At 33.2% G+C, this 26477-nt stretch overlaps 1 protein-coding gene across 3 annotated transcripts in view; it reads left to right on the top strand.

Moving 5' to 3' along the window:
- Positions 1-26477, top strand: part of ANKRD17 (ankyrin repeat domain 17) — a 159346-nt gene that overhangs the window by 46285 nt on the left and 86584 nt on the right. For all 3 annotated transcript variants that reach the window (XM_065877900.1, XM_065877898.1, XM_065877899.1), the window contains exon 2: positions 25793-25946. In XM_065877900.1, coding sequence (XP_065733972.1) covers positions 25793-25946 — 154 coding nt within the window. The remainder of the gene's footprint in view (positions 1-25792; positions 25947-26477) is intronic.

Raw genomic sequence — 26477 nt, forward strand, 5'->3', positions numbered from 1 at the left:
TACACACTGTTACATCCTGCTAAAGGTAGCATCGCCTCTGTACATTTTTTCAGTCTTTTTCTCTTTGAGCTTTAGTTTGGATAGTTTCTATTGCTCTGTGTCAGGTTCATTGGTCCTTTATTCTGCAGTGTGATTCAGTTAATTTTCAGTAACAAATACTGTGTTTTTCAGCTATGGAAATTCTGTGTGATCTTTCAATTTTATATTTTTTATTTCTGTCCTCAATATGTTCACATTTTTCTTTGTGTCTTTGAGCATATTTTAAAGAGCTTAAGAGTCTTGTTCGCTAATTCTATGCCTGTCATTTTAAGGTCTGTTTCTGTTTATCTGTTTTTTTTCCCCCAGTTATAGGACATACTTTCTTGCTTCTTTGCAAGTCTAGTAATTTTTATTTGGTGTTGGACAGTGTGATATAACATTGTCAAATGTCTAAATATTATTGTCCTTTAAAAAGTATTGAATTTAATTTTGGCTAGCAGGTTACTTGCAAATAAGCTTCATTCTTTTGAGGCTTGTTTTGAAGCATTCTTATCTAGTATTCTATGCTCTAAAGTTAGAGAAGCCCTACTCATTCGTATGTGTGACCTTTCTGGATTCTCTACCGAGTACCCCAAGTGTTCAGTGAAATCCCTCTCCTCTGTCTGGTTGAATCTTTTGTATCCCAGCTCTGTGGGAGCCCCTGTGGTTGTTAGATTATAGTTCCGTAGTGGTTCTGTTCCCGGTTCTTCTCTCCAGTTTTCTGCCTTACAAATTTTAGCTTTCTCAGCTTCTCTAACCTCTGGTCTTTGTCTCCTAAACTAAATAGGACTTAAGTTCTCTGCTTTGTTTTCCTCAAATACTGCTGGATATAGCGGAAAGATGGAGAAGTAGTGTTCACTTCTTTCTTTTCAGTTATCATACCCCTCTTTGCCTGTTGTCCATTGTCTTAAAAGAGATGGGAAGCTTAGTCAAGTGCCAGTTATTTTGTTGTAACTGTAAACCATATAGTCACTATATTTAAACTTCTGGGTTGTGGAGAGAATTATACTAAAATAGACTAAGTTATGGCAAATTTGCAATGAAATATCTTTCATGGCTAATAGAGTGCCACATCTTATAGTCTTTCTAGCCCTCATCTGTTTAGTTGTAAAGTCATTTCATATTTTATACATGCAATATTTACTCAGTGTCGAGCAGTTCCATTGCAGATACTTGTGAAACAATTGACTGCCAGTGTTAACTGTTGATAGAGTACTGTGTTTATATACCAGCATCTAATATGCTTATGTTTCATAGTACATTTTAAGGAGGCCTAAACATACTTAGTGAAAAATTCTAAAAATTGCTCTCAGCTGCATTTTGAAGCAATTTAAAATAAACTGTTTCAGGTTATTACTAATGGCAAACACTCTATTGTCAGGTCTTTAGGAATGAGGTGGAAAACTTTATTAATTATAAAATCATATAGAAAACTTGGAAATTGTAAAATGGTTCAAAGAAAGTTAAAATGAACAATGTTATATTTTGGTATGTTTCCTTTCAGTCCATTCTTTATGCAAATACAGATATATGCACCATTTTAACAAATTGGGACCATGTTATTTAAAAATATTATATGTCTTGATTATTTTTTTCCCCTCACACCTTATTTATATTTTGCTGTGTCCTTAAATATTTGCTGAAAGTATCAAATAAATATGTCAAATTGACTTTTATTTCTTCTTTTGCTATTATAAATAATACTGCAATGAGTATTTTCCTGTGTTTTCCTTTAGATTTCGGAAAACTTATTGTACATTTCTAGATCAAGGGGTATGGATTCTGAAACTTTTTGTTAATTACATTAATACGTATTTAGTGTAAAGATTTTGAAGCATAAAGGAAAAACATAAATATTTGAATATTTGTATCTGTCTTTTTGCTCACATCTGGTTTATTTTTACTAGACTTTAGAATTTTATGTCCTTTTAATATATATACCTTGAGCTTTATTCTATTTTATTACTTTTTCTTGAAAATAATTCTTTTGGTGATTGCATAATATTCTAGCCTGAGAATATAACTTACTGTGCATTTATATTGTTGGATATCTGGGTTAGTTTTAGTTTTTCTACTGGAAATACATTTTTTAAATGTCCTTTGGCCATTTTGCTAAGGAAATGTGGCTTTATTTTTTGAGAGAATCTGTATGTATTGATGTGAATCTTTGTCAAATGTGATGAATTTTTTCTGAGTTATTTACATTATTTTGGTATGGTTTTTCTTTTTTTGGCGATATGTGGGCCTCTCACTGTTGTGGCCTCTCCCATTGTGGAGCACAGGCTCTGGATGCGCAGGCTCAGCGGCTATGGTTCACAGGCCTAGCTGCTCCACAGCACGTGGGATCTTCCCAGACCGGGGCACGAACGCGTGTCCCCTGCATCGGCAGGCGGACTCTCAACCACTGCACCACCAGGGAAGCCTTCTTTTTATTTTTTTGCAAAACTTTTATATAAGTGTATCTTTTTCTTTGAATAATTTCTCTTATTTTATATTTAAAAACATCTTTCCTCTTCTGGAGATCAGATAATATTCGTCTATATGGTTTTTAATCCAGTCTTAGTAGAATTTATTTTATATTGTGATACATGATGTGATGAGATAAGAATCTTAACTTTTTACCCTAGCACCATTTAAACAGATGAGTAGTGAGGTCATTTTATATTCCAAGATACCTGTTCTTTACAGAATCAATTTCTTTTTTACTAGGATTGACTAAATCCTATGAGTAATCCTTGAGTAAAATCAGCTTGACATTCAACAAACCTGTAGTTAAACTTGAACACTAGTTCCCCAAAGGTATACATTTGGCATTACAGTTGTATTCCTGATACAGTCCAACCTCTGATGGAAAGGAGAGAGTGATCATGGTGTTGGTTGAGGTGGGGGCATCTGAAAGGTAGAGGTGAATGCCTGATTACAAGACTACTGTGATCCAGTTTTATTCATCAGTGCCTAGCATAGTGCTGAGTACATTAGAGGTATTTTGATGTGTTTGTTTAATAACTGAGCTTCACCCTTAACACACCTCCCAGGGCACCAACCCTGCTTTCCTGAGAGTGCAACAGGGAAGAGCAAAATCTGACTCTGTGTTAGATCTGTTTCTTTTACTTTAACCCTTGCTTTTCATTGCTTTCGTTATTATAATCATACATAATGGCCTGCCTCAGAGAACCCTGCCCCTCTGCCTGAATGTTAAAGTGCCTTTGTTCAGCTCACAGGGAGACAGTCTGACCCTGCCCACCTGTGAATGGAGAGAAAGCATGAGAAAGAAAGGTTCTGATGTCTTTTATGTGATTTATAACATGTTTGGCTGTTTTTGAATGTAAACAAAAGCTAATGGCAGTTAGAACAACTAAATGCCCTTCAATTAAGGGAAGTTATTTTTGTCTTCATATAGTAAACTACTTTCATGATGGAGTTATTAATCTTTATCTTTTAAGCAGTGGTTTAACCTTGGTCTTGCATTTGTATTACCTAGAGAGCTTTTCAAAATTTTTATGCCCAAGCCAATACCCCCGAATGATTAAATCAGAATATCTGAGGATGTGGCCCAGACATTAGTACTTTATCTGTTAATTCTAGTGTACAGCTAAAGTTGAGAACCACTGCTCTAAGAGTGTGGATAAAGAAAATATGAAGTGATATGCCCCCAAACTTTCCAAATGTCTTAGTCAATTCAGGCTGCTATAAGAAAGTACCATAGACTGAGTGGTTTGTAAACAGCAGAAATTTACATCTCATAGTTCTGGAGGCTGGAAGTCTGAGATCTCAGGGTACCAGTGTGGTGTCAGGTTCTAGTGAGGACCCTCTTCCAGGTTGCAGACAGCCGATTTCTTGTACTCATGTGGTGGAGAGCAAAAAGAGGAAGCAAGTTCTCTTATGACTCTTAAAAGGGCACTAATCCCATTCATGAGGGCTATATTCTCATGACATATAATCCTGATTACTTCCCAAAGGCCTCACCTCTTAATACCATTACATTGTGAGGTAGATTTCAACATATGATTTTGTAGGGGCACAAGCATTTTAGTCCATAGCATCGAGGAAGTAAAGGTGCTTCTTTATTAAATGCTGAATGGAAGCAGACCTTTAAATTGGCTGTCACTTTCTAAAAAAATTCAGGTGGGGAGATTCTGTAGTCTATTATGATAGACTTTTTCAATATTTAAATAATCTGGACAAATATGTTCCTCCTGTCTTTATTTTATTTTATAATATAAGCCTATCTTGTCTGTAATCAATGCAGACAAGAGACAAAAGCTCTTCTGTGTTCTTTTTTAGTATTCTGAAATTCATGATGGGTTAAAAATATAAGTAAATCTTTGTTAGCACAAGAACATTTTTAGTGTTTAATGTTTTTCTAGCTTCAAAAAAGGATATATACTAACTGTATGAGTTTTCATTACAATAATACTCCTCTAGGTGAAAAAGATAGACTTCATGGATATACTCTGTTGTCAGAAATTTTTTTAAGGCAATGAAAAAATATGAAAAGCATAGAGACATATTTCAGGGTCTCAAAATAAAGGACTTGTCAAAGTTAAATATATTTAATGATATAATAGTCATTCAACAAATATTTATTGACTGCCTCCTAGGTGTACTGCTCTTGGCTATAGCAGTGAAAAAGACAGATGAAGGTCCTACTTTCTTGGGACTTATATATATAAAGACTGGCAGTATATAATTTAACTAGAAAATAAATAATACAATTTAATATTATCATTAATACTATTAAAAAATGAAGTCAAGGTGATGGGCGTAGACCATGACAGAGAGGAGGAGGGTTCATAGGGTCCAAAAGTACTGCTCTAAGGAATGACAAATTTAAATAGAAACCTGAATGTTCAGAAGAAACTAGGCATTTGAAAATCTCAGTGAATTCCAGGCAGAGGGAACTGTAATTGTAAATTTCTGGGGTATGCCTCTACAGTTAATGGGGTTTGTTTTGTTTGTTTGTTTGTTTGTTTTGCTGTACGCGGGCCTCTCACTGTTGTGGCCTCTCCTGTTGCGGAGCACAGGCTCCGGACGCGAAGGCTCAGCGGCCATGGCTCACGGGCCTAGCCGCTCCGCGGCATCTTCCCGGACACAAACCCGTGTCCCCTGCATCGGCAGGCGGACTCTCAACCACTGCGCCACCAGGGAAGCCCTACAGTTAATGTTTTGAAGGGGATTAGAAGAGGTAAAATTAATGAGGATATTTATATAAGGTAATGGAAAATTGAGAAAGTGTTTTCTTCAGGTAAATAGATGACTTCTTGCTGAAAAGTGCCTGGGAGCCTATTTCTTTGTCCTGCTGGAGTCCCCCCCCCCCTTTCTTTTCCTCCCACTTTTCTTGTCTCCCTCTCCTTCTGCCCCCGCCGCCTCTTCCTGCCCTATGAACATGCATGGGCACCTGCAGAGGGAGGCTACATTTTTTAGCGGCCTACGGGGAAGGGCCCGGGGCAAGTGTGGAAATAATTTCTATAGCTGTGGTATAATTGCTGATGTCCTGTTGCCATAATTTGAGGCAAATGGAGCCATGAATAGAAGGAGATGTGTTGGGAAGAGAATGGGGAATTTTAAAAATGTACTATAGCTACTTTCTCTTGGATTTGCTCACAGAAGAGTTTGTTAAGATTTTTGATAGCAGACTCTTCAAATTCTTATATATCTTTTTATGTAAGTTTTAGGTCACCTTCCTTAGCTAGTATATTTTACCTTCACAGTTTTAAAACTTTGTATTGTTTCTGACTCATCTCATTTATTATGTAATTCATTGGAGAATGTATTGGGGTATCATTTTGGGAAAGGATGGCTTTGATTTTGTTGGGGGATATGTGGTGGGGGCCGGATGTCCAGTGAAAGGAATTTTATAATTTTGGTTTAATCTCCTTTGTGATTTGGGGTGAAGCTGTAGTATGCTAAAGTAAATTATCTTAATTTTTTTCTTTCTCTGATATTGGACTATTTATACTAAGGAATTACGTCTGAAGTTATTAATTATAAATCATATGCCTTTCAACATTCAAATTGTCTTTTTTCTTTTACAAAAATATGGATTTGGGATGAGATTTTGCATATGCATATATTTCAAAGCCATTTTGCCAGCATATCTTATAGACAACTTAGACACATTTCTTAGGAAGTCTTGAGCTTTTGAGTGTCAAATAGACATATTCTTAAATAATCTAACGTTTTATCAAATGGAACATAGTGCCCATAACTATTCAGTTAATTTGTTGGGTGTACATTTGCAGTGCAACAAATGGGATTTTCATTTGCAAAGAGAAACTAAAGTAAATGATGTGTTTGGGTAATTTAAGAAGTTCGGTGTATAGACTTAAATATTTTATTGCTAATTAAATAATAATTTATATTACTTTATTATCATGATTATGTAATGGATCAAAGTCAGTGATATTTTAGTAAAACTGTTCTGCTCCATTGAATGTTTATTTAAAGCAAATGAATGCTCACGTACAATTATTAAATAGATGCAGTGACCATGTTTCAGTTTGCTTGGGACAATTCTAGTCTATATTTGTTTTCCTGGGGTAATTTCAAAAATGTGTTGATCTAGATCATACATATGGATATCTAAGGTGAATGATGGCAGTAATATAAGGCTGAGGGTACTTTGGTTCATACATGGTTTTTCCAATATTTTTAGGTTTTGTACCACTGGATAATAGAAGCTGAATGTAAAGTATACTAACACACTTGAATACCCCAAGTCAAAGAGTAAATAATATATTTAATGTGATTCTCATTCACCTGAATTTCTTTGTCTTGGCTTAGTTTGGCTAAATGTTCTTTCTTGAAAGTGCTGTAACAGGGTTCTCTTTTCTTTTAAAAGTTAAGACATATTTCTTTATTTGTGGTGTTCTGATTAGAGTTGCTTAAGTTTTGAGTGGAATGTCCCTAGTCCTATTTTTTTCCTAAGTCATATTATTTTTAATGTGCTATTTTGCAGAATGTGAGGTTCATCAGGATGCATTTATTGTGTTATAGCACAATTGTCTATGCCATAAACATTGCATAAACCTTGATTTCCATAATGTAAACGGTATTTACTATATGACTATAAGAATATAAGACCAGTGGTATTTGCATAATAACTGCTTTTCCATCTTCTACCACAAGAACCCTTCTTACTGTGGGTAGGATATATTAGCAACAGAAGAGCTAACAACTATTTCAGAGCTGCTCAGTTTAGAGTGTTTGTTGGGGAGTTGGAGGCTAAAAGAGTGCTATTCAGAATGCATTCTGAGTTCTTGATAACCAGCAGAGAAATAGAACATTTTAGTTAGAGAACGCTTACAAAGCTTTTTCTGAAAATTGAATGTATTAGTTTCTTTCAAACATTTTAAATGTAGTAAATAAAATATGCTATGTCTGTGACATTTGATGTGTGAAGTGCTATGGTAGAAATAGATTAGTAAAGACATAGATCCTATCAACCAGGAGTTACGGATCTCATTATTAAGACTCACATCCAAATTAATTAGCTAAGAAAATCTAGTGAGTTGAATTGGCCGTGAAGATTCTTTTAATAATGTAAACGATAATTAATTTTTAATCTTTGTAATTTAAGATATTTAAATTTCATATTTGTGTTAACTCACTGCAAAATAGTCCTATTCCGAGGATGGAAACAAAACTATTGTGGAAACACTATGTGACGCAAACTGCATGCCTGCTACTTCTTGTCTGCCAGCAGACAACAAAATCAGTGAACTTAAAAAGTAAAATTTCACTGAGGAAACCAAGATAGGACAAAGTTTGAGGTTTTTTTCCTAGGCATGTATTTTCATGATTGTGATTTTATGTATGTCTAGTAAAATTATTCCAGAGTAAGAGTTACTTAATTACAGCTTGAAAAGAGCAGTATAATTTCCAGAGGCCATTTGAGTAATTTTGTGAACCTTTTATCAGGTCATGCCAAAAAATCCTCACAAACTTAGTTAGGGAGAGCTCTTAGTACGTTTCAGTCCTTTGAAATGGTTCTTGAGGTCGGTGCTAAGCAAGGAATTTAGTTACTTGAAACAGCTACATAAGTATAAACTTTAGGATATAGAGGATCTACTTAAATGTCTACTTACTTTATGAAGTAATTTTGAAAAATATTGATTCTTGTCCACACTAACATTTTATGAAATAATTTTATTCATTATTCTTCACATATACCTTGACATACATGTCTTTAACACAATGTTTTGGGTCATTAGCACAGCTTGCCAAAATACATCTTTCTTTCAGTTTAAGATTAGTGAGATAAAGTACTTTCACAGCTGTCTATAATGACTGAATCTAAAGCCACAAACACCTATTCTTATAGCTTAAGACAGTTGGGGTTTTCATTTTTCCTCTATGTAGCTATCTATTCTTGATTGCTACAGTGAAATCATTTACTGAGTAGCTTAAAATGTGCTCTTTGAAAGGTTTCTTTATAATAACATCCATCCAGCATTTAGAATTGAAGACTGGGAATAAAGTTTTAACCTTGTTATATTTCTTTGCCTTAAAAAATTATCATGTGAATTTTGTATATATTTATATCTTAGTCTTGCACTGTTTTGGACTAATGTGTCTTTCCCAAACAAGGAAGCATGACAAGGTGATTGACCGTTTTTTGAAGCATTTTTTGGTGTGGGTGGAGGAGGGTAAGCATTGCTTTACCCTTTATTTGGTTGTATAGTCTATTTGGCTTCTATATATAAATTCAGATTTTTAGGACTCATTTCTATGCAAAATACAATTAATTTTAAAATTAAAAGGTATCTTTTTGTAAGTTCATTGAGATTGATAATACAGATGTTCTAAAGCCTCACCTATGAAAGGGTTACCATTTTTTCTAGTTTCAGGATTTTAAAATTTAGTGAAAATCACAAGGGAGCAGAAGTAGTGGCTTTATTCTTATTACATGGCATAAAAAATGTACCTCCTTTTAAATACTACCTCGACTCAAATAAAGTAAAATTAATGGATAAAGGAAAGTATTATAATAGGTAGCAGTGATCTGTTCCAGTTATTACTGAAATTTATCAAATGGTACAGAAATACTTATGAATTTAAGTGAGCAAGTATCTAGTGTCCTAATGTTGCTGCTGCTCACCATTGTTTGATATGCCAAGAATATTCTCTTTTTTAGATCTTACCCAAATATTGGAAATTATTCATTTAGCAATTATTTTATTGAGTACCTATTTGTGTTCTTAGAGCTTTGGTTACATAAGTCACTGAAATATAATAATTTTTCCTACCTTGGGACATTGTAAAGACTTTGGCATTGCTTTAAGTGAAATGGGAGCCATTGGCCAGTTTTTAACAAAAAAGTCATAAATCTGATTTACATTTTAAAAGGAATTGGAATACTTAGAAATCTGACTTTTAATTATTTGTGCTTGATTAAGTTTTAGGTTTTATATATATATTATTTAAATTATATATATAAAACCTAAAACATATATAATTTAGATAGGGTTCAGTCATTTATTTGGATGATAGTCTGTCCCCTCCTCTGTTGCTGTTCATTGTAGAGTATTATCTCTGAGCAGTGGAGGCAGTGAGACAGTGAAGATAGTAAAGGCAAGGCTCTGTACGTTCCTCTGAGAAAAAATACAGGAGGAAGAAGAGCTTTCTTTTCTTGGAGATGGGGAATACAGAAAGATGTCAATTTAAGATATGTTTAATTGAGGTGCCTGTAGCACATCCAGATCAGTGGAAACTGATATTTGAAATTATCAGTTATAAAACGTGTTTGTAGGGCTTCCCTGGTGGCACAATGGTTGAGAGTCCGCCTGCCGATGCAGGGGACACGGGTTCGTGCCCCGGTCCAGGAACCCGGTCCGGGAAGATCCCACATGCTGTGGAGCGGCTGGGCCCGTGAGCCATGGCCGCTGAGTCTGCGCGCGTCTGGAGCCTGTGCTCCGCGGCGGGAGAGGCCACGGCAGTGAGAGGCCCGCGAACCGCAAAAAAAAAAAAAAAACGTGTTTATAGATGACGTTACCTTGTTAACTTACCTAACTTAAACGTAACTTAAACAAACAAAAAGACTCAAGATGAAACAAAGGGGACATATTAGTATTTAAATGAGTTAGTCAAGGAAGAGAAGCTCAGAGGGCGTGATTAGAAAATACTTGAGATGGTGGGCACATTTATTTGTGAATTGGTCGGGAAAGAAATGATCCAGAAGGGAACAGATAGACTGAATGAAAGAGGAAAGGTTTAGGATCCTAGAATGCAGTTAAATACAGATTTAATAGATAATAGCAAAATGATAGAATTATAGAGGCTAGATATTAAAATGTAAAACTTCAGAGTTAGAAAAAGGTGTAAGTGTTCAATGTATAACCATGAGAGTAGGTTATCATTGATCAGGTGATGTTTAAGATCCTTTCCACCTTCAAAAATTTAGGATTCTTAGAATGGAGCATTCTTTTTTTTGTTGTTGTTAAATATAAAAGAAATATTGATACTAGAAATCTTTCTTTTTAATTGACTTTTAACCTTCTCATATTTGATGCTTATTGAATAGTAAAATTTTATCATTTTTAAGCATACAGCTTTGGTACAGTATGACTTTCTGTCAATTATCATTCCATTAACTTTATTTAAAATTCCTATAAAACTTCAAACTTATTTTGACTTTGATTAAAAGTTTCTGTGTTCTCTGACTAATGGAATTAAACTAAAAATAAAAAATGGAAAGATCTCTGGAAAACCCCCAAATATCTAGAAATTAAATAACATACCTTAAAAATAATACATAGGTCAAAGAGGAAGCCACATGGAAAATTAGAAAATATTTTGAATTGAATGAAATAAATCAGAATTTGTGGTATGCAGCTAAAGCAATGCTTAGAGGGAAATTTATAACATTAAATGCTTATATTAAAAAAGAGTAAAGTCAGTGACCTCAAGCTCTTCATTAAGAAATTGAAGGACTTCCCTGGTGGTGCAGTGGTTAAGAATCCACCTGCCAATGCAGGGGACATGGGTTTGAGCCCTGGTCTGGGAAGATCCCACATGCCATGGAGCAGCTAAGCCCGTGAGCCACAACTGCTGAGCCCGTATGCCATAACTACTGAAACCCACGCGCTTAGAGCCCATACTCTGAAACAAGAGAAGCCATCACAATGGGAAGCCCACACACCACAGCAAAGAACAGCCCCCACTCGACGCAGCTAGAGAAAGTACACATGCAGCAATGAAGACCCAATGCAACCAGAAGTAAATAAATAATTAATTTAAAATAAATTTAAAGAAAAGAAACTGGAAAAAGAAGAGCAAATTAAACCAAAGTAGGCAGAATGCAAGCAATAATAAACATAACAGTAGAATATAAATTAACAAAAATAAATAAACATAATAGTAGAAATTAATGAAATTGAAAATAAAAACAAGAAAATAAAACTGAAAGTTGGAAGTAGGTTCTCTGAAAGAATCATTAAAAGTGATTGAGAGAAAGAGAGAGAGAAAAGACAAGCTATCCCATCCATATACATTAAAAGGTTAATAAGGGAGTATTATGAATTATTTGCCAGCTAATTTAACTTAGATGAAATGAACAATTCTGTGAAAAACACAAAATATCAAATTTCACTCAAGATAAATAACCAGAATAATATTATATCTAACAGAGAAATAGTATTTCTAATTAAAAACCCTCCAGCAAAGAAAACTCCACACCTGAATGGCTTCATCTGTGAATTATATGAAACATTAAAGGAAGACATAGTTCAAATTCTGCAGAAACTTTTCCAGAAAATAGATGATGAGGAGTCACTTCCCAACTCATAAGACCTGCATTATTACCCTAATACCAAAACTCAAGCAAAGATATTATAAGAAAAGAAAATTATAGACCAATATGCAATGAACCTAGATGTAAAATCCTAACAAAATATTAGCAAACAGAATCTAGCAATATATAAACAAGGTTATACATCATGAACAAATGGTGTATATTCTAGGAATGCAAAGTTGATTTAACATTCGCTAATCAATCAGTGTAATTCACTACATTTATATACTCAAGAAAAATTATTTTAAAATCTCACTATATATACAGAAAGAATTTGGCAAAATTCAACATGCCTTGTTGAAAAAATTTTCAGCAAAAATTTTCAGCAAAATTTTCAGAGAATTCTTGTGTTTGCTGAGGATTTTTTTAACTTCATAAAGGGTATTTATGAAAAACCTGGAACTAATGTCATACTTAACGGTGAGAATGAATGCTTTTCCCCCAAGGTTGAGAACAAGGCAGAGTTGCCCATTCTCATCATTCCTACTCAACATAGTGCTAGAGATCCTAGTCAGGTAAGTTTAAAAAAACTTTTATTCAGCAATAAAAAGGAATGAACTGCTAACGCATGCTGTAGGGTAGATGAATCTTAAAGCCATTGTGCATTTGTGAAAGAAGCTGCACCCAAAACTCTGGATGATTCCATTTCATTCTGTAAAAGAGAAAATGAAAGTAACAGAAAACATGATCGCTAGGGGCAGAGGGTAATGGTAAGAGATTGCCTATAAAGGAACAAGAGAAATTTTTGAATATAAGAAATATTGTCTATCTTGTTTATGGTGGCGATTACGTAACTAGTTGTCAAAATTCACAGATTTATACAACTAAACATCGGTGAATATATTCGAAATTATACTTCAATAAACCTGACTTTCAAAAAAATTTAATTGGGTACAGAAGGGAAAAAAATGAAGGGAAAGAATATAATATTCTCCTGATTTTTCTTCTCTTGGGAAACCAAGCAGTTGCTTTAACTGAATCTTACAATGACTGACTTTGATGCCAAGACTTTTTTCATTCATTTAAAAATAATTGGGTTGCATGTGCGTTTCAGACTGAATTACATATACCAGCAAGTTAATCCTATATACCTCAAAATAATACAGATTATTATGGTAGTTCTTTTGGAATTTTTGTTAGAAATATGGAAATAAGTTATTCTTGATATTTTTCTTTGAAGATCTAAAGGTTGTTTTTAAATTATTTGCGAAGATTACATAATAGGAAACTACGTGGTCTTTTTTATTGTTGTTGTTTTTAAAGGTAAGCAATATAGAAGGGTACAGACAAGTAAAACTGTAAAATTCTCTCATTGATTTCACTCTTTGATTACACTGTTAATCGCTTGGGTTTATATATCTTGAAATGTTTTGTTTGTGTTCTTGTACACATACATTTTGTTTTTAAAATCAACTTAAGCAGATGCATACCACGCCTGCTTTACTGAGGCGTTTTTCACCTGATGTAATGTTGATATCTTTCTACATCAGTATCCATGTATTTATTCCGGAAATATTTTTATGTTTACGACTCTGTTCTAGTTGCAAAGGACAGAGCAAGGAACAAAATATGGTCCTTGCCTAAGTGAATTTATATTCAAGTAAGAAGAAGATAATAAACAAGTTGGGGGGAAAATGTCACTATATATATTGTTAAGTTTCATAAAGATAAATAATGAAGTGTAAAGAGATGAAAAGTGAAGGGACAGAATGAACAGGATACGTACCTTAGATAGTCGTGGTGTAGGCTTTTATATGTAGACCTACTTTATTCTTTAGATGGTTATTTATTATTTCATAGTATAATTTATTTAACTTATTCTGTTGATGGGCATATGGATTACTTAGATTTTTTTCTGTTATAATCAATACTTTAATGAACATCCTTGTACATATTTTTTTGCTTACATGTACAAGTATTTCTGTACACTAAATTCTTAGAAGGAAAACTGCATTTTAAAATGTCTATTATAGATTCTGCCAAATTATTCTCCAAAATAGGCATTATCTGTCAATGGATAAAGAATAATACCACATTTTAATTTGTATTTACCTGATTCCCAGTGAAGTTGAGCATATTTATTGGTCATTTGTTATGTTTTGTGTAAATTGCCTACTCATATCATTTTGCCCATTGCGGGATTTGCCTTTTTCTTACTGAAATTTTAGGATTTCTTTATAATTCTGTTTATAATATACTCATCATATTTTATAACATTTTCTCCTAACCTGTCAATTGTCTTACTTTATGGAATCTTTGGATTTTTCATTTTTATACTGTCAAAGTCTATCAGTCTTTTCCTTCCTAGCTTCTAGGTTTTGTGTCTTTCCAGAAAAGGCTTCTTATAGTAATTTAGTCTCTTATATTTTCTTCCACTACTTCTTTAGTTTTATTTATGTTTCTAGTAGATTTTAATTCATCTGGAATTCTTAGAATATATATTCTGTGGTTGGGACCTAACTAATTTTTTCAGTTTTGTAACCATTCTCCCAAAATAATTTATTGAACGATATGTCTTTTTTTCCACTGACTTGATATACAATCTCTATCATATTTTAAAAGTCCAAAATATATTTGTTCTGGATTTAATACTCCATTGTTTTGATGATTGTCATTTTATATTTGACATCTGGTAGGGCACCCCTCCCCATTGTCTTTTTCAAAAAAATTTTGGCAATTTCTGTGTATTTTCTCTTCCAGATGAACTTTAGAATCAACATGTCAAGTTCCATTAAAAATCCCTTTGGGATTTTGATTGGAAGTGCATTGAATTTACAGATTAATTTGGGGAGAATTGACATCTTTACACTATTGAATCTTCCCATCCAGGAACATGGTATGCCTCTCCATTTCTTCAGGTGTTCTTTTATGTCCTTTAGTAAAGTTTTATCGTTTTTTTTCATGTAGGTCTTACATTTTTCTTGTTAGGTTTACTCCTGGGTATTTTGTAGTTTTTGTTGTTATTGTGAATTCATCTTTTCTTCCATTTTGCACTTTATTTTTCAATTGGTTATTGCTACTATATAGGAAATCTGTTGATTTTTGTACGTTGATCTTACCATTTACTTAATTTTCAATTGATTCTCTTGAAATTTCTAGAAGGATTATTATGTTTTCTGCAAATGATGGCATTTTGTTGTTTCCTTTTTTCAGTATTTACTTCACTATTTTGTTTTTTTGTTCGTTGTGTTTTGTTTTCTGGTCTTATTGCATTGGTTAGGTTTCCAGATCTTTTCCCTACTAGTTCTGATTTGGGCATCTTTTCTGATTTAAATGGAATGCTTCTAATATTTAAACTTCTACATTTATATATGCCTTAGATTTCTGATAGAATACATTGTCAAGAACAAAAGTGTCCTTCTTGGCTTACCAGGTATTTCCATGGTAATAGATATCATGTTTTATCATGTGTTTTTGTTGAGATGACACATTATTCTTTTCACCTCTAACATTTTAATGTAGTGAATTACATTAATACATTGACCTAATATTGGTAATGGTGATTCTCATTTTTAATATTCATTCAGCAAGTATTTGGATACTTGCAATATCGGATATTGCATTGTGCCAGGAACTTTGCCACAAACATGGTGATAGCACTAAGTCTGAATGGTTCCTCTCCTTTTTATATGGAGAAGAGAGATAATAAGCAAGTACCCAAGGACAAGATAATTTTAGACTGTGGTAGTACTGTGGAGGAAATAAAGAGAATGGTATGGTAGAGAGATGAGGAGAGTACCTCCTTTGATATTATCATCTGAGAAGGTAAAATATAAACTAAGACCTGAAGAATGATGAAAGCATTGGGAAAAGCATTCCAGGTAGGGGAAGATCACACATTAATTGTATTTCTTAATGTCTTCTTGATCCCCTTTCATATACGTGTGTGCTATACTTTTTACACAACTGCTGAATTTTCTAATGGTGTTTTATTTAAGTTTTTGTTTTGTTTAGTTTTTTTTTTCTGTTTAGGTTTGCTAATGGGGTTATTTATGCTTATGAGCTAGGGAGTTTCACCATCTGATTTCTGGACTTCGTAAATAAGATAATAATGTTCTGTTCCTTCTGAAAGGACTACCCTTAAGATTTCTTCTATGGATATATTCTATTACATTTCTGCCTTTCCTTGAGGTAATTTTGATGATTTCTTTTCTTAGAAAACCATCCATTTTGTTTAGACTTTCACATTTATTGATGTATAGTTGTGCTCAGTTTTCTCCTTATATTTTTTTCTTTCTCTGATTTTCTGTAATCAGCCTTGTCAAAGGCTTGTTTCTTTCTTGTTAGACTTACCCAAGAAGCAATTTTTGGGTTTATTAATTACTTCTGTAGCTCTCTGAATTACTTCATTTCTATATTTATCACTATAAATTATATTGATATATTTTGATGTGTATTTTATTTTTGAAGCTTTTTATGTATTTTAAACCTTTCTTGTGCTCTTCTGAATACATTTATGCTCTAAATTTTTCTTTAAGGATTGCTATGACCAAATTCCATTGGAAATAATATGCTCACAATTTTAATTTTCTTTTCCTCCGTATTCTGAGAGTTCATGAGTAGGCTTTTTTTCTTTTCTTTTTAAATTTTTAAGTACAGTGTTATTCTTTTATTGATAATATTTAGTTTCTTTTAGCTTAATGGACCAAGAATGTAATTAATTAAAAAAATGTATTAAAAAATATGTTGAGATTTTCCTTTGCTTAAGATATGATCAGGTCTATTTTACTATGAAATATAAGTGTAGTTCATTAATTCTATTTCTGAATTGTCCATATCTTTGCATAATCTACTTGATTTCGTCATTTTCTGAGAAAGATGTGTGGAAAGTTTCCCACTAAGTTGTGTGAATTTTCAAGTTGCTTACATTTCCAGTATTTTTACTTTATATGTTTCTGTTATATTGTTAGGGTACATAGAAGTTGAGCTATCACACACTCCTGGTGTATTGTATCTATTATCATTATGAAATGTTTTTTTCTATGCTTTTTGCCTTAAATTCTTCTTTGACTGATATTAATAATGACACCTTTGACTGGGATTGCTTTTTCACACCTCTGTTTTCAACTTTTATGACAAAAAAATTTAGATCTCTCTCGTAATAGCGTATAGTTGAGTTTTTTCCTTCTTTTTTTTTTAAATCCTAATCTACGTGTCAGTTTTAAAATAAGAGGAATTTTCCCATTCACTTTTATATTAACTTGGTCTTTTGGTCTTTGTTCTTTTTCCTAACATTGAAGATTATGGCGAAGATGTATTTTCTTATTATCCCACACCCCACCCCCTTGTCTTTAACTGAATTGGAGTTTTTAAAATTCTATTTCCCTCCCAGTTTGAAAAATATGTTTTCTTCCTGTTCTTCAGCAGGCATTGGATTGCATTAAACGCTGTTTGTAACTAGTTGCTCCCTTTCCCTTAACATAGGCTTTTGACATTATTTCATTCAAACTTGACTTTACTGTTTTTTAAATAATTTGAAATTTTAGTAATATATTTGTTTTAATATGCTTTTACTTTTTTAACTTTAAGGAATTATTTATTAACAACTACCTGAAATGTTAATGAAAGATTATATTCTACTAATTTCTTTTCTGACTCCTTAATCTTATGATTCCAAGGCTGTCCTTTTCTTGGATTCATTTTTGTTGTTAAGGCATACATTCTCTAAATTCAGAACTGTTTGTGGCTTTTAAATTTTCAGAGTGCTTACATCTCTAAAAAATTACCTTGTTCTACAGTTTAGACTTTTTAGAAATAATTGTGCTTCATTTCTTTTTGTTGCAAATTGTCTTCTAGCATCTAGTTTTGTATTTGGAAAGTCTAATATCAATCTGAGTTTTAATTCTCTTATTAACAACACCCCCCTGGAATCTTTCTAGACTTTATATCCTTGGAATTCTCAAATTTTACCAGGTCATGACTCTGTGTGTAGGTGTGTAATCTGTATGTGTGTGTATATCTGCATGTGCATTTTAATGCCATCCTACAGGAAATTGTTTTATTTTGAGGCTCTTTTTATGATAATTGATGAATAATGATAAATAGCAGAAGTAGGCTAAATTTATAATTACATTACATTGTATTATTGATATCGAACTTAAGGAAACCCTTGAAATAATCTATAACTAATTCTGTTAGCAAAAAATCTACTTAAAAACTCTAGATTTGAGAATTCCATACAGTTTTTGCTTATTTTAAACATTAATAATTTGTTCACTTTATAAAGTTTATAATTAATGTCAAAAATTTCATATTGATGATTTAATACTGAGTTGTTGCAGGCAGGTATGTACTTTGAAGCGTAAGAAAAGACGTCATGTCTTGTATTAGCTCTGTGAGAACACTGCTGTGTTTTGCAGTATATCACTGATGCTTAGCACATTCCTAGATCTTAACTAAAATTTATTAGATGGATAGATGAGTATGAATGAAAGAATATAGGTATAAATCAGTGTTTTCTTAATGAATAGACTTCTGAAAGCTAAATTTATTTTAGTCAGGTTCACTTTAGTTTTATTTGCTTTAATCGCAGGATACCAATACCATAATGTCAGACTATTAATTGATACTCTTTTTACAAGGACTTTAAGTGGGCTTTTATTTTATTTCCTTATTTTATATTAATGTATACATAGATCAGTGTTCAGGGACTCCAGTAGTACAGAAAAATTATACCCCAAATGTATTAATTTTGGAATAATTTACTCTATTAAGAGTTGCAGTATTTTAGCTGAATTTTACCCTATTTAAGACTATAGAGTGGGGTGGATTGGGAGACTGGGATTCACATATATACACTAATATGTATAAAATAGATAACTAATGAGAACCTGCTGTATAACACAGGGAACTCTACTTCACTTTGCTGTGCAGTAGAAACTAATACAACATTGTAAAACAACTATACCCACCCCCACAAAAAAAGACTATAAAAAATACAGAGCAAAGAAATTTTTATTAGATTTTAGGACCATGTACAGAAGAAAATAATTATGATGTACAGAAGAAAATAATTATGATGACTGTGATGATGACTGTTTCTTATAATAAATATGTGTTTGTATTCAAAGAACTTGGAAGAACACATACCATATTTTTCTGGGCTTGTTTGAGAGACATAGTGTAAACTATTAAGAATTTATTCAATCAGTGTTATAAAATTATCATAGATTCAAATTAATCTCTTTTTTAATATTTACCTTTCTATATACAGCCTTTTAATATTATTATCATCTTGAAGTTCAGATTACCAGCTTGACATTCAATGATAAATGGAGGGTGGTTTCCAGAACAACAAAAGCAGTAATAAATTGGTGGATAGTGATGAGATGGGAGGATGGGGAGTGTTAAAGGTCAAGAAATCCAAATTCTGTAGTTGCTAGCATTCTCGTTTTTTAAAGTATGTTTACTCTGGAAGACTGACCCTTTTTCCTATCCCCGCCTTGCATAATCTTTCATTTGATATATTGATCAAATGATTGATAATTCCTAATTGGTTTCTTTGTCTCTGTTGTCCTGTCTATCCAAAACCATCTTTCATGTGGCCTCTATCTTTCTAGAACGCTGAGTATTTATTTTAATGCTTAAACCCTTCAGTAAGCTACCATATAAATTCTGAACTTCTCAGCATGATACTGAAAGACCCCATCTTACTCAAGCATTATTCTTTTTACTATTTGCATTCAGAATTGTCTTTTCCTTCCTCTGTACAATCACTGTATTAGTATCTATTTTGTACTGTTTTCCAATTTTGTTTGATATAGTTAGCTATTTGTACATAGAGTTGCCTTTCTATATTTATATTTGTGGAAGGCATTGATTATTAAAAAAATCATTTTGGATTACCATTCTCCTGTGGCTGTCCTACTGCTTTGCACGTAGTATGTAATTGGCAGTGAACATTTGTTAAATTGAATAGAGTTTGTATATATGATGTCTAGTTAATCAGAATATACTGTATCCTTATTCTTTGGAGCAAATACCAGTTTATTATACTACCAAATGGACTGCTCTTCTCTTATATAGCAGTGATAATACATTTGTTCCGAAGAGGAGTTAATTTGAAATGTTATGCTAATTTTCACAGTTGGTCCAAATGACGCTACATTTCCACATTTTCATGTGACTTTGTGTTTTGAGTATACAAGGATTGGGAATGCCATTAATAACATAAACAAATTCATTCAGCTCTGACCATTGTTAAAAGACCTTGCTTTTTATTGTTAAGCATTTGTGTCAAGTTTATTTTGGGGAGAAAGTAAAAAATACTTTTTGGGGGGGGCTTCCCTGGTGGCTCAGTGGTTGAGAGTCCACCTGCCGATGCAGGGAACACGGGTTTGTGCCCCAGTCCAGGAAGATCCCACATGCCGCAGAGCGGCTAGGACCCTGAGCCATGGCCGCTGAGCCTGCGTGTCCGGCGCCTGTGCTCCGCAATGGGAGAGGCCACAACAGTGAAAGGCCCGCGTACCGCAAAAAAAAAAACTTTTTTTGAATTTTATTTTTTTTTATATACAGCAGGTTCTTATTAGTTATCTGCTTTATACATATTAGTGTATACATGTCAATCCCAAGCTCCCAATTATCCCACCACCACCCCATCCCTACTTTCCCCCCTTGGTGTCCATACGTTTGTTCTCTACATCTGTGTCTCTATTTCTGCCCTGCAAACTGGTTAAAAAATACTTTGTTAATTGAATAGTATTACCATTAAATAATTTTTTTAAACAAAAGCAACCTCTGCAGTAAAACATCACCTTTAATCTTTAAAAACTAAAAGGATTTAATGTGCACAAAAGTATAGAGACTAGTAAAATAAAGCCTCTATAAATCTCTTTTTCAGATCACCAGTATCAAGAATTCGCCACACCACTTTGTTTTAAATTCCTGACAATATTTCTGTATACTACAATATGCATCTCTAAAAAATAATGGCATTTTCTTACCTAACCAGAGTAATTCCTTTATACTATTTAATGCACAGTTCATATTCAGATTTCTTCATTTTCCTTGAAAATTTCAAATAAAGTCTATATTATTTTGATGGTTATGTCTCTGGAATTTCTTTAATTTAGAACAGTTCTTCCCTTTTACTGTCTCTGTCTTTCTCTTTTAAAACATGTTCTAGATTTTAGTTTAGTCTGTGTGCTTCTGTTTAACTCAGTGGTTCCCAGTTTCCCACCCCCAGGGTTTTGTCTTTTTTTTTCCTCCAGGGGGACATTTGGCAATGTCTGAAGGTATTTTTAGTATCACAACCTGTGATAGGATTGCTACTGGCATCTGGTGGGTAGAGGCCAGGGATGCTGCTGAACATCCTGAAGTGTATATATAGGACAGCTCCCAACAACGAAGAATTATCTGGCTCAAAATGTCAATGGTGCCAAGATTGAGGAGCCCTGATTTAAATTTTTCCTGATGTTTGCCTTAATAATTTTTATAAACTGGAAGTTATTTCAGGGAGGCAAGAGTACTTCATAGGAGGTACTGTGTATTTTATGTTGCATAAATCAGGGGCATATAATGTTTAGTTGTCTCACATTTAGTAATTAAACATTGGGTTCAGGTATTAACAGCTTTATCCTTTAAATATACAATTTAAAGTCAGCTTTTCTAGAGCAGAGTCAAACAACAGCCTCTTTTTCTGGTGGAAAGAATATTGAACTTGTTAATTGGATAACTGATCTCTTGGTGTTAGATATTTAGAAACTTGCTATTTATATACAGATCCTGTGCTTTGTTTTTTCATCTGTAGCAATGAATTGAACGTGGTGATTTCTAAGACTCTTGCATTTTGGTGGTTCTTTGTATTAGACCAGAATTTGATGCACAAACATCATTTCATAAAATATCCAGCTAGTCAAAACAGCACATCCAAAATAGTTTAGATATAACTTAAATTGTCATGCTTTGAATATTGATAACTTTGACATTATGTACCTTAAGGATGAATAAACTTAATAAGGACATCCCTTTCCTTCTGTCTCTCCCCTCTTCAGGAAAGTTATTTATACATTTCATTTAAGGAAAATGTTTCAGAATATTTATGTGAATTTCTTATTCAGACCATTTTTAATGTTCCGGAACTTGGCCATTATTCAAAATGAATTTTTTTCTATAGAAATAATATGATAAAAATGAGTTAGGTTTCAATGGGAAAATGCATTTTAGTTTTCAATCTGAATTTCCTCAACTAAGGACATGTTAAAGAGGTATATGCCCATAACTTAGTTGACATTTGAATAAAGGATTACTTATTTTTGTATTTTTATAAGACTGCATCTCCTTATATCAGTCTCTCTACTTGTTCTGTAATGTAGCACAAGAACTTTTCCAGGTGGGAAAAGAGGAATTGGTGTTAAATGAGGAAGTCCTCTTCTGCTACCTCTTCAGAACTCCTATGGCTCTTTTTTTTTCTCCTTTCTTCATCTTACGTACTTTCTACCTTGTATTATTGTTATTGTATAATTTTACTCTCACATTAAAGAAACAAGCTCCTAGGTAGTAGGCTTAATTTTACACATCTCATAGTAGTAAGCATCAGTATCTCTTGTACAAAGACTGTTTGTAATAAAAGTTTAATAAATCAATGAAGATAGCATTTTTCCCTACCTGCTACCTAATATTTGATTTTTCTATATCTATAAAATATACCTTTAAATTTATTTTTTGTAACTACCTCTCCCTTCTCCAAATACACTGCAACATTTTAGAATCTGAAAGGGAAGGGTCCCCAAATCATCTTTTATTTATTCAAGAGTTATTTGAGTCCTGACAATGTGATGAGCATAGTTCTAGTTGCTGTATATATATCAGTGCCTATTTCCATGGAGTTTAGAAAGACAGTAAATATATATAATAAGTCATGTGAAAAATTCATGAAAAAATTACGCAGAATAAGCATCTAGAGATGGCTGAGAGACTTGCTTAGGTCTCACAGGTAGCAGATGAAGCAGAAATGGTACCTAGGTCTTTAGATCCTAACAGTATCCTTGAAATTAGTTTATTCTTCATTAATCTTAAACGGGGGGGGGGGGGAGAGAATATAATAGACATCCATTCCTATTCTTTTCTTTCATCCTAATATCTTTTTAAAAATCTATATATAGTATTTCATAGTCACTTGAATCTACTGATTTTTAAGTTATCAAGTTTTTCACATATCAAGAATAGTGGGCTTTAAAAATCAATATGAAAACTTTTATGGATGGGAATTCCCTGGCGGTCCAGTGGTTAGGACTGCGGGCTTTCACTGCTGAGGGCACGGGTTGGATCTCTGATCAGGGATCTAAGATCCCACAAGTTGTGCTGTGCGGCCAAAAGAAAAGAACTTTTATGGAGACGTTTTAAATCAATAAGAAAACATATTTCTTCTGCACTTAGTATCCCTCATGAAAAGATTGAGATGCATTTTTCTTAGTAAATTTTCACCAAACTTAGTTAAGATACAATGTGGCATAAGGGGACCTTGTGTCAGCAAATCACTTTTGATTGAAATTTAATACCTTCTGTGATCTAACTTGTAGCTTTCTGACTTTTCCTATAGTAAACCCTGTATTCTAGCATATAGAAATTTTATGCTTGTCTACCAGTGCTACATTCCTTCTTCTCCTTTTTTCTTATACCAATTAATTATTTTGGTCAAAATCCTTTCATATTCTTTCTGCATGCATTGTCTCCTTCAAACAGTCTTAGTACCTTTGATCTGTACTTTTGGTTTGGCACTTTGCACTGCTCTTTGAATCTTTTGTTTTCTAAAACCTTAATCTGAAACATTATTTAATTTTTCACCTGTTCATTTTAACCTGTGTTCATTTTTCCATGATTATTTCCTCTCTCTTTTTTTTTTTTTGTCTTCTCCCATTGGATTGAAAAATTGTAGATATTTTAACAGAGAAAATTTCATTGGGATGCAACTTTTTCTCTAGAAAGACTCATCGTCTGGACCATGGTTAAAGCTAGGAGGACATAGTTTTTACCACGCTATAATATTGAATCACATGTGTCTATGACCAAACCATGCTGAAAAGTCCCCTTCCTAATGTATAACACTTAGGCTTTCACTACTGCCTTTAAAAATAAAGTTTAAAAAACATTATTGTTTTTTTCTTAACTCCCTCCTATCATATAGATTTTTAAGGTTAATATATAGCAAAATTCTTGAAAATTTTCAAATATTTACGGAGATTATTTTCAGAGTATTCGGTGTCTGTTTATATTTGAAATATTAGAAATCTGAAATGTTATTTCATATTAAACTGCATTAGCTTAATGGAAATTTAGAAAGAAGCATATTATTTCCCCCTAAATTTAACATTCAGTATTAAATATGTATTGATATAAGATTTATGCCTGGTTGCTAGACAGGTGACTTTTAAAGATGGAACAATAGAGTTCTGATGTTATGTTGGTTAAGAATTTATTTCTGAAGTTTTTAAATCTTATTTCTGACAGCTAGATACTAGGCATGAGGGTAATTGTATTCTAGGTTATTAATAACTTTTATATCTATTTTAGTTATTACAGTGTTAGAAGTACTTTAGACTTGTGAAATAAATTTCACCTGATCATGTTAGTGATATTTTATATAATAATTATCAACTTTTTATCAGCAAACTGTAAAGAATTATATCTTTATACCTATTTGTAAGTAGCACTATGACAAGGGATGTCAAAACAAAGCTTTTCCCCATGTCTTAAGAGTTGCTATTTCCTAATTCTTTACATTTCTTTTAATTGAATCTGGTATGTGTTACTGTATCAGTGGTTCTCAGTGTATGGTCTGCAGCCCTCTCAAGTTCCCAGAAATCATTTCAGGATGTTCAAGAGGTCAAAAATGTTTTCATCACAATACTAATATGTTACTTGCCTTTTTACTGGGTTGATATTTGCACTGATGATACAAAAGCAATGGTAGGTAAAACTGCTGGCCTCTTAAGGCCATGGCACAAAATTGTGCTAGTATCATTGTAGTTATCACTGCCATATATACTCACAGTTAAAAAAATAAAATGAAAAGCCAGTTTCACCTGAAGAATAATCTTGATAGAGCAATAAATAGTAATTTTTTGAAATTTCCACTTTTGAATACATGTCCTTTTAATGTTATTGTGTGACAAAATGGGAGGAACACCTAAAGCACTTATGCATATGAAAGTATGGTGGTGTTTGAGGGAAAAGCACTTGGGCTTTTTTGAGATGTGAGGTGAAGAGTCCATCTTTTTTTTTAATGAAATGTCTTTTTTTGCTGGAAAAATATAAAAGACAGACGCACTATGCCTATCAAACTTGGGCATTTGGCAAATGTTCTCAGAAATGATTGAAGTGAGCCTTTAAGGGAAACAATCAACAGTATTTGTCACCAAAGATAAAATTAAGCTTTCAAGCACAAACTAGAATTTTGGAAATTTTATTTGCCTGGGCTTGACAGCGTTCCAGTACTTAAAAACTTTTGTAATGAAACCAGTAGTGATATTAATGTTTTGATTTTTTGGTATTGTAGTTTGATTTCAAATACAGTAAATATTAATAAATATAACCCTTATATGAAGTCCTTGGGAGCAGCACTACTTTATAGGTGTATAAAGGTGTCCTGAGAACAAAAGATTTAAGAACAGCTAATTTAGGTCCTCTACCAAAGTCAAAGGTTTCATGTCTAAGTATTAACCTCATAACCTCTCTCATACACTACCCTTCCCCCATGAAATTAGAATAGAAAAGAATACATATGATTTCAGTAAGAAAAGAAAATAGACTACATATGATATGAATAATATATTCTTAAATTATTCTACAAATGTAATTTTCTCCTTTAAACTGTGGGCTTATCTATCCCATTGAAATTATTCAGGATTGCATTGTATTTATCATTGATTTTGATGTTAAAATATTTTTCTCTTCTCTTCCTTTTTCTTCTGTTTATTTCTCTTCCCACTTTCCTTTTCTCCTTTCATTCCTCCCTTTCTTCTTTTTTTGGTATTTGTTTTCTAGGTGGAGTCTTTCATTTTGGATCAGGATGATTTGGAAAATCCAATGCTGGAAACGGCTTCCAAGTTACTCTTGTCAGGTACTGCTGATGGTGCAGACCTCAGGACAGTAGATCCAGAAACACAAGCTAGACTGGAAGCTTTACTAGAAGCTGCAGGTAAGTCTGCAAACTCTACATATATAATAAGCCTAATTTTCCAAAGTTCTACATAACTCTTAAAAAAACTCCGGTTATTATAAATGTCTGATGTTGGATATTTAGTATAAGACTATTAATAAAGGTTAATGGATTACTTTCTAGAGCATAACATGCAACATTTCATACAAGCATAGTTTCATTACCAGAATAAAATTGACAGGTTGCTGTAAACCTTATAAACAGAGCCTTCTTTTTTTATTTTTTTTGGCTTCATTGGGTCTTCGTTGCTGCACGTGGGCTCTCTCTAGTTGCGGCAAGCAGGGCTACTGTGTTGCGGTGTGCGGGCTTCTCATTGCGGTGGCTTATCTTGTTGCGGAACACGGGCTCTAGGCGCCCGGGCTTCAGTAGTTGTGGCACATGGGCTCAGTAGTTGTGGCTGATGGACTCTAGAGCACAGGCTCAGTAGTTGTGGTGCACAGGCTTAGTTGCTCCGTGGCATGTGGGATCTTCCTGGACCAGGGCTTGAACCCGTGTCCCCTGCATTGGCAG

Source organism: Phocoena phocoena, chromosome 5, assembly GCF_963924675.1.
Source record: "Phocoena phocoena chromosome 5, mPhoPho1.1, whole genome shotgun sequence".
NCBI classification, from domain to species: Eukaryota; Metazoa; Chordata; class Mammalia; order Artiodactyla; family Phocoenidae; genus Phocoena; species Phocoena phocoena.